Genomic DNA, 13,026 nt, shown 5'->3' with positions numbered 1-13,026 from the left:
CACCACGTGCTCCTTTGGGGAGTCTCCTCTCCCAGCTCCTCCAGGCACCCGAGGTGCTTTTGGCAATAATGATTATTCTTTTCCCTGGAAGAAGTCTGAACTTTCCAAGGGATTTCAGTGGTATCCTGCAGACTGATCTCTATCCAGCGGTTATTGTGCTGCTTCAGTTATTTTAGTAATGATGGGATGGGGTTTAATTGCCACATCTACTTTCCCACTGACTCCTCGGTGTTTTTGCTGGTGGTTCCTGTAACACTTATGCAAGCTGTGCATGCAAATCCCCCGTTTCTCACTGAGCCTGTAAGCTTCCCAGTCCATTCTGCCCTCTAATTAGGAGCGTGAGGCAATATGGTAATTCCAGGCTGAATCCAAAGGCACTCTTAATTCTCCTGGTCTTCCTAACTGGAAGACGTGGCTGTGTGCACGTTTCCGTGCGGTGTGTGTTCTGGCTGTGTTATGCTGCTGGGCAGCCCCATCTCCTTAGTACAGCTTGAAGCTGTGTGACCTCTACTAAGCACGAGGTCTGTCCTGCTGTTCTTTATTGCTGTTCCCCTTCTGTGGATGTAGCATTCATTTCAAGCCCATGGTAGGGTATGTTTGGAGCTGGGAGTGGCAGACTGCTGCTCTGTGTGGTAGAGCTGTGGGAAGCGTGACACACGTGACCACCCTCAGCACGGGAATAACTGGGATTCAGTGGCCTTGGGTACTTGGAGCACTCGGATCTAAAACTACTTCTTAAACTCTGTGAGTTGGCATTGACACAGGCTGTTATGGACGGTTCATGAGTGCATGTTCATGATCTTTCTTAAAGCTCCTTCTTGGTGAGCACATCTCTGGAAGAAACTTCATGTTGGAGCAGGGTGTTTCTTGGTTTGACCATCAGGATCCCAGCTCCTTGCACGTGTCTACTTCATCCCAAGTGGTGTGGGGACCCCTTTTGTAAATAGGAGATGTGAGGCACTGCCATGTGAATTTTCCATCCCTGCAGCTAGGTAGTGAAGAATACCTGTGCTCTCTGGAACAAGTCTTTAGACTTGGACCAGAGCCTTCACAGAACTCTCACGTTGCATGTTTGGAACTGGGGAGTTACAAGACAGAGCCCCAAATAAGTCAGCCTGGGCTCTCAGACTTCAGTGGGATTTGGATGGGGCCCATGTTAAAGATACTCGTGGCACCTGTGGGTAAGAGGAGGAGCTCTTTTTCCTAAATAGCTTTTCCACCATGGTGGTGTTGTGTACCTCCAGTGAGTGTACTCCCATGCATCTACCCTTAGATCACCTCACAAGGGCTGTTTACTACAGTTTACCTGCTGGGTTGAACATCTTGGCACAGGCTGACCAGGGCACTTTTGAGGTGGTTCCATCCTCTCCCTACACCTCAGGAGCTACAAGGCACACAAGCCTTGCTCTGACCTGCAGTAAATATTTGCTCTGATCTACTGACCTGCGTAGCCACCGTTCACAAGGCAGTAAGCTGAGCACCTCCTCACTGAAGTGGAGCCCATGAAAATAAATACAGGGATATTATTACTTCCCAGGAATGGCAGAGTGAGGCTTGGGAAACACAGTTCTCTGGAAGAATGTGTTGCTCACCACAGACATCCACAGGGATGTCCAGACTTCAGTGTGGGCTTAGTGTTGTGCCAGCAGTGAAGATGAGAATGTCCCTTTTACAGGGACAGAAGGAAAAGTTCCCTAATTGGGAAAGTGGCAAAGAAAGTGAGTTGTTTTGCTCTCCATGCTGCTGCTTTTTTTTTCCCCTGGCACATAAATTGAATGAGTCTCCTCTATCAGATGGTAGATGGTGTAGGAGATCTTCTGTGGACCAATATCCTGAAGTTACTGAAAGCGTCAGTTGTATTTATGTCTCTGTCCTTCAGCTGGAGATTGCTGCTGTCACTTGGAGAACTGATGGGCTGGGTATGAGAGATAAGGACTCTTGTTTTTCTGTGTTACAGCCTGTCTGTTTGTGGAGGAAAGCATAAGGGTGTGCTCCTACACTGCCCCAGTGCCTGACAGTCCCTTCGCTCTTACTGACAGCAGCATCTCAATTTCACAGCCCTACCTTGCCACGCTACCTGGGCTTGTGATATTTAACATTGCCAGAGGATCCAACAGACCTCTGTCTAATTTTGCTGCCCTGCAACGTGTGGTACCTCTGGTATGCCACAGCAGAGGCACTGGGAGAACGTGTCTGCAGGCTCAGGTCACCGGCTTGGATTCTGTGTGTGTCTGGGTCACAGCTTTGCACAGCTGAGAGCTTTGTACAGACTTCTGTGGGGAAGCTTAAATTCTGCACAAATTAGTAGCTTGGAGGCCCTGTTTCCTTTGGGTGGATGCACTTTTCTGAGCTTGGTAGCAATGTTGTTCTCAGTACAGAGTTAGAGCCTGCATTGGGGAGGCTTAGCTGGTTTGCTGGGGGCTGGTGCTGTGTTAACCTTATAGCCACCAAATTATATAAAGGAGAGGGTAACGCCTTAAAGACGGGGCATGCTGTTGGGACTGCAGGTCAGAACAAAGCCCTCAGCACCACAGTTTCTCTGCTAGAGGCAGGCAGCAGTTAGCCAGGAGTTTGTAATTGCCTGTTAGCTTAATAATGTTAAGAACTGCCAAGTTTCAAGTCTTGCTTCGTGCCTGGGGGATGATGAGACAGCCTGGCCTTTCCTGGGCCTGAGATGAATTGGGCAAAACACTTAGTAATTCTTGCTGTTTTGGTTAAAGATGGTGTTTTACCCATTCCTGAAGAGATCTCATTCAATAGGAGTTGCAGAAATACTGCAGAGGCCTTTTGTTGGTGGGAAGGTTGAGCCCAGCAGAGGTGCTGGACCTTTAATAGACAGAAAGTGGTGCAGTTCTGAGTGCACTGCTGTGTGTCAGCAGGAGGTGGGGGAAAGCCTTGTTAAAGATGAGGCAGCGCTGCTTTCAGAAGGTGGAAGAGAGTTTGGAAGACTTGCATCTGAGCTGCCTCTTCAGAGCCTTAAAATCCCTTCAGAGAATCTCCCCTTCATGTAGAGGAGTCTCTCACATTCCAGCTGAGTGCCAGTTCATCAGGAAAAAGGGTTAGTGAGGGGAGAGAAACTCTATATATACATGTGCCCTGCTCTCACGTGTATCAGTGCAGGACCAGCTGATAGCTGTGGTGACATTTCAGCTCTGCTTGTGCCACCTTTCAGAACAGTGAGGTTTGGGAGCAGTAGTAGCTTATTTTCTAAGTGCTGTTCCATTTCTCTGTGTCCTCTGCTGCTTCCCATGCATGCATTTTAAAATTGAGGTTTTTTTTTGTTTAATTTCCTGTGTTGTGTTAAAGCTGTGTGCAAACCTCATCTGTGTTTTCATAAGGATTCCTCCCTTCTAGCTGCCTGGAGGAGCATTTGGAAGCTCCTGCCAGTTCGTTTTAATGTCTTATTAAAGAACAGCTGGAAAAACACTAATGAAGTCCCAAGTAATTTACAGGGACCTTTTGTGAAAGAAATTATTTAATTCAAGTGGAATGGTGCTTTGTGTAAGCCTGACTTGCTCAGTGACTGACAAGGAGGCAGGCAGCAGCACTGTTGATCCTGGGGTTTGTTCAGCAGGCTGCTCCCAGCTTTGGTGAGGGTTTCATACATGCAGCTCTTAAAATAACGAGTGCTGATGTTGCATTGCTCTGATTAGAAGAGCCAGTTGAGCGTTATTTTCATTCCTTCCATGTTGATTTTCACACCACTGCTCTTGAGAAGCCTGTGCCTCAGAAGAGTGCAGTTCAGAGCTTCCATATTACCAGAATTGGATTGCTAATTAAAAAAGAAAGTTTATGAAAGCATTCTGAGACTGTCTTGCTGCACTTTCTCACCTGTGGATGTGAGAGGGAGGGTGTCAGATGACTATTTGCAGGGGCCATTGGTAGGGGTACGTTGGTAGGTATTGGCCCTGACATGGTCCATCCTAGTACTGAGTTTGAGATTAGAGTTACAGTTTGTTTGGTGGGTGATGCTGCACGAGGGTTGGCCCAGACTTGGACCCCACCCCCAAATTTCAGATCCTTGGTAGACATGTGTCCTGACTCTAAGTTTAAACCTACCAACCCTTCCCTGGTGCAGCCTGGGCTGTAATGACTCCTGCAGGGGTAAAGCTTGATCCAAACTGCTCCTCTTAGCTCCAGGTGTAGGCAGTCTTCAAGATAAAGCCCTGAAGTTACTGGCCATAGCTCAAAGGTAGCAGTGCTCACACTGCTTGGGCCACAGGCCCTGCCTGGTGCTTGCCTGGATCTGGCTGGCAGCTCTTGTGGAGGAAGAGCCCCCAGCCTCACCAGATGTCACATTTGGGACCCAGTTGATAACCCAGCTTTAGCATGCACCACTGGCCTGAGCTGACCATGAGAGACTTGGGGCTGACAACAGCTCTGACTACACAGTAAGCTGGGAGTGCAAATGTTAATACAAACCTTCTCCCTTGTAGTTTGTAGGAATCATTCAGAACGAGCATGTGGGGAGAAAATGCCATATGTGGAAGTAAAAATATCAAATTATGGCTAATTGCTGTGGAGAATCTGCCCTCTGGGCTCTCTGAAGAACTGGCATTGTAACTGTTACATCTGTGGTGATTTTCTTCCTCCTCCCCAGCGATGCGGACGCTCAGTGAAGACACCATCAGGCTCTTTCTGCAGCAGATAGCAGGTGCCATGAAAATGCTGCACAGCAAAGGCATCATCCATCGGGACCTGAAGCCACAGAACATTCTCCTTTCCTACACTGGAGGCAGGAAATCCAACCCCAACAACATCCGCATCAAGATCGGTAAGGCCCCGCTGCAGACATCGCCCTCAGCACGCTCAGGAGAGCCTGGTGGTGGAGAAGTGGCTAAACCTCAATCTTTCTTTGGGGAACAGAGTAGGAGAAGGACAGAATTGCTGTAGTTTCTAAAGTGCCCTACTGTTTTTCATCTTCCTGGCTTGGTTCCCCTGCTAGACATAACTATCAGTTGGCTCCAAGAGCATCTGCATTGTTAGGGCACAGACTAACCCAGAAGGAATTGGGCAAGTCTTGCTCCTGTTCCAAGCTGAATGGTGCCTCCCTTGGTAAAAGCACATACCAGCCTGCCCTAATTGACTTGTAATCAACAGGCTCACCAAGAAATGAGCAGCTGCTGTAACTTTTGTCTTCAGTTTTTAACGAAGTGGAGGTGAAGGATGATGTGTTGGGGCTGAAACTAGCAGGTTTTGTGGCTGGCCTCACAGCACAGTGAGGGCTGGGCACACCTGGAGGGAGGTGTTCCCACAGGCTGAACCACAGGCAGATTTCTTAGCTGCTGCTTCAAGGAATTCCCTTTTTGCATGAGGCAAGTGGACCAGGAGTTGGGACAAACATTCCAGAAATGCAGTTAGAGCACATGTATCCCCCGTGGTCCTCAGGAATGAGTGCTGGATGATATCACCCTCAACACGTGGGCTTCTGATTAAGTTACAGTTCATGAGCTGAAGCTGACACTGATGAAACAACACTGCTTGTTTCCTGAACACTGTGTGCTGTGGTGAAAGTGTCAATGCTGCTGCTCAGCTGAGAAATGAGGCCCAGTGGAAAAAGTCTGAAACATCACAGCCCATCTGGCTGAAGTGTTGTTTTGTGAAGTTCCCAGAAGGTGGAAGTGACTGGGAGCTGCAGGCACAGGGAGGGGGGCTGTGGGCACGGCTGCTCTTGGGTGGGATGTAGCCTGCCACCCCTCCTTTCTGCTTCCCTGAGAAGTAGGTGGCCTTGGGGAATGGCTAGCTCTGCCAATTCTTTAGTGATGGATGGCAGCATAAACAGCTGTGTCACTCTCCTGGCTTGAAATATCTGGTAACCTTGAGAGAGCCTCTAAACATCATATGATCAGATGTGGAGTAACCAGCAGAGGTAATTCATCTTGGTGTTCCTTGTCCCTGATCAGGAGAACTGTGGCTCTGCTTTGTCTTTGTGGCTGGGGTGGCACTACTGAAACTCTTCTGAAGGAGCAGAGCAAGGCTGTTCTTAGTAGGGCTGGAAATGTGGGTGGTGGCAAGTAGTGGTTTCTCTTGGATGTCTGCAGCCTTTTCAACAGAGGGGGAAATTTCAGTTCCTCAAACTAAACATTGAGATAGCAGCAGATGAGCTGGCTGTTCTGAACTGGCATGCCCTCCTTGAAGTCAGGAGAGCTTTACCAGCTTCCAGCCCCTGAACATTCAGAGTGCAGGAAAGCAGGAGAAAGTGATGGTTGATCCCTGACAAACAGATGGGAGTTTGTTCTCCTGAATACTTCTTTCTTTGTGGTGGGTTGGTCTATGTTCCAGTGTCTGTATTACATGTTAACTGTCTCAGGGATATTGCTGCTTGAAGAGAGCTATCAAAGCCTTGTTAAAATGGGGAAATTCCTGAGGAGTGAAAGGAAGATGGATGGAATTCCCTGGAGAAGGTGCATGCTCTCTGGAATCAGTGTCTGATCCTGTCCTACCTCTTTGTTTCTCTTCATAGCTGACTTTGGGTTTGCCAGATACCTGCAGAATAACATGATGGCAGCGACCTTGTGTGGTTCACCAATGTACATGGTAAGTGTTTTGCCTCCAGGTGTTTCTGTGTTGCTCTTGCCCTGCCCTCAGAAGCAAGCCTTTGTGTTCTGCTGGGCTTTCCCAAAAGGGGAAACCTTATTGACTTGTCAGACACCAGCTGTTACACGGGGAGACTTCATAAAGTTGTAGCTGCTGGTAATGTTGGACAACAAGTTCCTGTGTTGTCATCTAACTTTAGGGTGAATTGTTGATAGTTACAACTGAACAAAGTGAAATATTGATTGCTGCCTGCTCCCAGAAACTGCACCTTCCAGAGGGGGCCAGGGCCCCTGCTGAAGGCACTGGGAAATGAAATCTATTTCCTCTGCTACAAGCAAAGAAACAGCAAAAGATAGGTGAGGGCTGGGATGATAATTCACATGTCTGGCTGTGTTTGAGGTGTTGCTTCCTTGGAGAGGAACCTGGGTAAAATCACTGCTTCAGGAGGCCCTTTTGAGATGGAATGGCTGCACGAGCCTGCTGCCACCTCCCAGCACCAACCAGATGATTCCAGGATGACTTCTTAGCTTGTGAAACAGATGTGTTTAAAAAAAATAACCCAATAAACCACAACCCCCCTCCTTCCCAAAATCCCCCAAATAAAACCCTACTGCTTACACTCTGGGACCAGGATGTGAGGAGGTGATGTCTTGTTTGTGTTCATGGTAGCAGTCAGGGTCTCAGTGTCATGTTGAGTCAGTGAAATTAAGAATAACAAAACAAAGCCAGAAGTAAAAATGCCAAAGCCAGCTGTGTAATAGTTCCTGGGATGTGGGTGTCTGAGCTCAAAGTACCCAAATGATATGGATCAGTTTAGGTTGAATTTTTGTACAGGTGCCCTGGTGGGAGGGAAATTGGCACCAGATTTTGACCATGATCTCATCCACTCTTAAGTTGTGGGGGTTTTTGTCTGTCCTCTCTGGACAGAGTTAGGCTGGACTGTGCTGCACAGCCTGGTATGTTCAGTACTCTGTGCCACAGCACCAAGTCAAGCAAAAGAGACTTCCTCTCTCTCCCTTTTTTTGAAGCCTGATGTTTATTTGAACTATGCTATATGTGAAGATGATGTAACTATTTTTTTCCTCCTGTGAGAGTTTCCTGAATTGTCTATTTTTAGTGGTACTTTTTCTTTCAGAGTCTCTTGTGAAAGTCAATGAAAACACCCAGCTTATTTTTATGAAAGGACTGGAGGAAGATAGCAATGACCTTTTGGGGTTGGTTTTTTTTCATTTGAAACAGCTTTGGATGTTGCAGAGAATCTTGGAGTGTTTCATGTTGTTCACTGATGGATTTGAAGGAAGATGGAGCAGGGTTCAGTTGCCATGTACAGGGTGTTTGGAGTCTGACCCTACTGTTATTGTGGCTCTTGTGTGGCAGCCCTGGGAACATCTGCTGGCAGGGCAGGCCCTGATCCCTGCTTTAGCTCATAGCCTATTGCTGCTCTTTTCATTTTATTTTTCTTTTAAAAAAGTATTTTCCCCACCCCAGGACGAGCTTTCTGTCTGAACCCTGGTACAACCCACGTTACATGAGGCTTGCTACTTCCTTGCACAGTTCTTGTCCTGCTCCCTTGGCCTTGGTCCTGTGCCTGCTTCACTTGGACAGGCCCAGCTCCCATCCACAGCTTCTTTCCTGCCATTTTTATTTTTCACTACATGTGGCTGCCTCTCAGAGCTAGAAAATCGATCCTGTTCCATGCTGGCAGCTCTGTGATGAAATCTCTTGTTAGAAACGTGGGATTAGCAAGCCTGCCCTTCTGCCCCTCCTCTGCTGCTGCACTCCTGGGCCACAGGGCTCTGTGCAGTGTCTTGGGCTTCTGGAACGAGCTGTGAAGGAGCAACCAAGGGCATGGGGTGAGATTAGAAACCAGAGTCAGGCACAGCAGGGCTGGAGCTGCTGGACTGAGATGCACAGATCTGCCTTCAGACCCAAACTGTGGCCTTGGCAGCAGGCTCTGGAGCATAATTAATGCACTGCCATCTTGGCTAAATGAGGAAAGCACATAAAAATGAGTGTTGTAGCTCAGGATGGGGGCTGAAGCTTTACCTGGGCAGTGAGAGCCTTTGCTTTTCTTGATCCTTTACCTGTTGCTTGCTTTGGTTTAGAGGATCTGTCCTGTTTCAGTGAGGCATCTTCTGAACACAGGTGGATTCAGCAACAAATGGTAGGCTGAGAAGGGAAAGGGGGGTTGGACCCAGTGATCTCTCGAGGTCCTTTCCAGCCCCTATGATTCTATGAGAGTGCTGAGCTTGCCCAAAGTAGTAAAACAATATCAGGTGTTGGGGTTTTTTTTGCCTGACTGAACACAAGTCTCTGCCTCCCTGCTTAGATGGGGAATTGGCCCTTTCAAGGCAGCATTACTGTCTTGATGGGAGCAAACCTTTCCTGGTTATTGGGGAATCTAGGAGCTCAGGGGTTTTTGAAGTGCAGTAGTGACTTCTGTTTGTTTCTTGCAAAAAAACCCTTATGTCTTTTATAAACCAGATTTCTGTTCTCTCCCCAAAAAGGCACCAGAAGTCATTATGTCTCAACACTACGATGCCAAAGCTGACCTCTGGAGTATAGGAACCATCATCTATCAGTGTTTGACAGGAAAGGCTCCTTTTCAGGTGAGTTATTTGGATGTAAGGCTTCTGACACTCTTCTGCTGTTTTTTTCTTGCCTTTTTTCCTTTTAATCTGCTTCCTCTAAGGCTTCTGACATCTGTAATACTAACTCCTATAGATCCAGCCTCAGGGAAGTCCAACACATTGACAGTGTGGTGCTTCATATTGTAACACTGGACATATTTCTAGGATATAACTCTGGTTCTCTGAGCTGTAGCTCAGTGAAATGTATTTCCTGGCTGTAAATCCTTAGGAAGGGTGATCTCTTCAGGAAATTTTCATGAATCATTTAACAGTTGGGGTTTTTTTCCCAGGCCTACACTTAAAAAATCAGTTTCTATTTACAACTGTACTCAGTGTATAATCTATAATGATAATTCTGTTGGGTATGGAAGGACAATAAGGAAAATTGTAATTGCAAGTTAATGTTTGGGCTGATTTGGTGGTAACTGGTGTATTGTGGATAAATTGACTGTTTTTAGAGCAGTTTAGGATCTTATCTATCATCATTTCCAGTCTGAAATGTTTATGTTCATCAAGTCCAAACCCCTCCAAATACAAAGCAGGCCAGTAAACCTCCACCCTGTAATTCACCCCATAACTTCTAGTGGAGCTGGACCATATCTCTTGTGAAAGTTGTTACCTGATTTACAACTTTCTAATGATGGAAAATTCATCACAGCCTTGTGCAGGTTGCTTCAGATTTCCCTCCTGTATTTTTGAGTTTATACATAGCTGGAGTTAATCTGGACTTCGTGTGTTGTTCTTGTTCCCAGTCCTTAGTGTGTCACACTGGGTATTGCTCCTCCTTCCATGCTGAATGAGATCTGTGGGCTCACCCTTCCACCTGCTGTTGTGAAGTACTGTACTTGTCAGGTTTTCTGGTGTCCTACAGGGTAGCAGAGAGATGCTTGAGTTGCTGATGCTTCTTTGCTTCTCTGTGTGAGCTCTGTAGAGCTGGTCTCTAATCCATGGAAAAAGACCAAACCTCAAACTTACCTACTTGGTGTGCCAGCTGATGGCAGCTCTTCAGCTCCTTAGATCAGTCAGGGCAAATGGGAACTGTGGCCTCTTCTCATGTCCTGACATCTGTCCTGACTCCCTAAGAAAACCAAACCACCACCTCACCCCTGCCACCCCCAGAAAAAAGTCAGGTGTGTGTGTGTGTGAGTCTGTGCTGATGTAACAAGACAAGCTGTATGATCTGTGGGACATTCTGAGTGTTAGTTCCACAGCTCTTCATAATTGAATGTTTATGCAGTTGCATCACTGGGAAGCATGAAGTGAACTCTGAATCTCTTGCAGGAAGGAGTAGGCAAATAGAGAAGTAAACTAATGGTATGTTTTGGTTTTGTCTAGAGCCAAGGACACTTTTCTCCTTCAGGGTAATTTTTTCCCTGCTGCTGTTCTGTTCCAGTGCTTTATATTCTGTCCACCAGCTTGCTCTGTATTTAGAGCAAGACTTCATTTCCTCTGCATGCTTCTTTTTCTGTGAACACCCTTACAAAGTACTGAAACTTCTGAATGGCTCCTGTTACTGGCTGCATCCACTTGTCAGGGTCGGTGTCTTTGAGAGGAGAAAACAACTGGTAGGGAAATAAAGGTTTGTGCATTAAGGGGAAAAAACCCACAGATGTGGTATGGAGAAGGCAAGCTTTGACTCTCTGTGTGTGCAGGGGGAGGGCTTGCACTCCTTCTGTCTTGTAAGCTGGTGCCTGTTAGTCTCTATAAAGGCACCTTGATACTCATTCAAATGGTGTAGCTATTTAAGGTGGTGACTTTACATGGGGTGTTCTTAGCTTAGGAGCTCATGTATAACCTTGAGGCATCTGATTTCTTAGGTGGCTTTTCTCAGGGGTCACAGAAGTGCTCTTCTGAAAACATTTGTCCTAATACAGAAGACATTTCACAGAAAATAAAATGGAATAACCAGTCAGCTTTTATTTGACTACCCAACCTTGCTTTGAAGGGGCAGGTGGCCAGAAAACCATCACCTCTCTGCCTGTATGTGTGTACTCAGGGTTGTACTGAGGTGAGAGCTGTCCTGTGTGCCTGTGTCCCTCAGGTCAAGGCATGGCAATGTCCTGTGGTGGTCAGTGAAGGGTTATTTCAGTCCCTGACCCTTACTTGGTGCTTCCCTGCCTGGATAACTTCTCTCTTCCCTCTACACATCCGACATCTGTTGGGCTGGGGGGGGGGGGGCATTTGTTTCTCTATTTTAATTTGTCTCCACACCCTTTCCTCTTTGGGGGTTTGCATTCTGAAGCAGAATGCCAGGCCCTGTTTGTTACTGCCCTAGCAGCTGTAGGCTTGTTTGATCAGGGAGAAAGAAAAGCTCAGCCCAGATGGTTGTCTGCACCATCTATTTGTTCTACCCATGTGTGTCACGAGCTGCCTTCTCCTCCCTGCCAGTCCTGGGTGAAAAGCCTGTCTGGGCAGATGGTGGGCAGCTAGTTAATGGTTAACTGGCTTTGTTTCTGTGTTGGCATGATGGTCTTCTGTGGATTTGCTGGTGGACACTGAGCAGGGGAGAAGCTTTTGGGAAGAGAGGGCGGCAGTGGAGATGGGGAGACCATGAATAGGAACTGGTGCTTTTGGGAGGGACATGTATGTACAGGTAGAGAGGTAACAGGCTGATTCCACCAGCAGAGAGGAACAATCCCCTCTCTGTCCCTGCTGCCACCCGTCTGCTGATGGAGCCCAGATGTGTGTATGTGCCTCAATGTGATTTCTGGTTTTCTCAAAGCTAAAATGACACAGCTGGGCATGGACTCAAGGCCCCTTCCCAGAGCCATTCCTGCCCCTTTCCTGTCTCCCTGAGAAAGGAGGAAGCTGCTGCTGCTCAGATGTGAACAGTTGGTAGGATGGCTGGTGAAGCTGCCTTAAGGAGCTTTTTGTATTAAACGTGCCCATAAACAAAACAGGGATACTGCCATAGGGATGAGATTAATGGGATTCATAATCCCTATAAACAGATTTGCTGAGCACTGTATTAATGTGGAATTGTTAATTTGCCTTACCTAGTAAGTGGTCTGCACTTGCATCTCTTCATTTCTGTTAAGGTTTCCTGGTCCTGCTAACCAGCACTAAGTGCTGGGAACACGTGGTGGTTCTGTTGTCACTGCCTGAGCTGAAGAGGTTGAGACCCAGTGCCCACTGTGAGGTGATGTAGGCTGTACAGACAAGCAACCACCAAAAGCAAAACTGGAGGCAGAGCAGAAAGATTTATAAAAGGTCTGAAATATCTTCCAGAACCAATCTTGACCTTGTCAGGTCTTTTAAATAAGATCAGAGCAAAATTACCTCAACTTCTAATTATTTTAGGGAAGAGGGGAGGGAGGAATGTCACTGATGTCCCTGGTAGCTTCTGTTCTTTGAGCCCTTTAAAACCTGGGCAGCTCTTATTAAGCAGATGCACAGCCAAGCACATGCAGTTTCACAGAATCACAGAGCATCAGGAGTTGGAAGGTACATCAGAAGATCACCTAGTCCAACCCCCCTGCCAGAGCAGGGTCACCCAGACTAAGTCACACAGGGATGCATCCAGGTGGGGTTTGAATGTCTCCAGAGAAGGAGAGTCCACAACCTCTCTGGGCAGCCTGTCCTAGGGCCCCCTCACCCTCACAGTGACAGAGTTCCCCCTCACATTCCTATGGAATCTCCTCTGCTCCAGCCTGCACCCATTAAAAAACAAGCAGTGGTTTGTCAGAGGTGTCTCTGGCAGTGGTGTGGATCCACTGGGACATCACATCCTGCTGAGGACCACAGAACTCTGTTGTCTTCTGTCAGAGTCTTTGTGTGAATCTTCTCCCTGGTGCTTTGAGGACGTAGTGTGCAGTGTCCCTGGCAGAGCGAGCAGGGAGCTGGCAGAAGTAGTGCTGCT

General features: G+C 47.3%; 1 protein-coding gene across 1 annotated transcript in view; it reads left to right on the top strand.

Annotated features, from left to right (window-relative positions):
- ULK1 (unc-51 like autophagy activating kinase 1) overlaps window positions 1-13,026 on the top strand; it is a gene marked incomplete at its 5' end in the record, with an annotated part of 79,505 nt that overhangs the window by 19,957 nt on the left and 46,522 nt on the right. The window contains 3 exon segments of the mRNA XM_084271864.1: window positions 4,601-4,774; window positions 6,464-6,537; window positions 9,045-9,146. Coding sequence (XP_084127990.1) covers window positions 4,601-4,774; window positions 6,464-6,537; window positions 9,045-9,146 — 350 coding nt within the window.

This window comes from Gallinula chloropus (genome assembly GCF_964237585.1).
Source record: "Gallinula chloropus genome assembly, chromosome: 17".
Classification (NCBI taxonomy): Eukaryota; Metazoa; Chordata; class Aves; order Gruiformes; family Rallidae; genus Gallinula; species Gallinula chloropus.
This window is presented reverse-complemented; position numbering and strand designations above follow the sequence as displayed.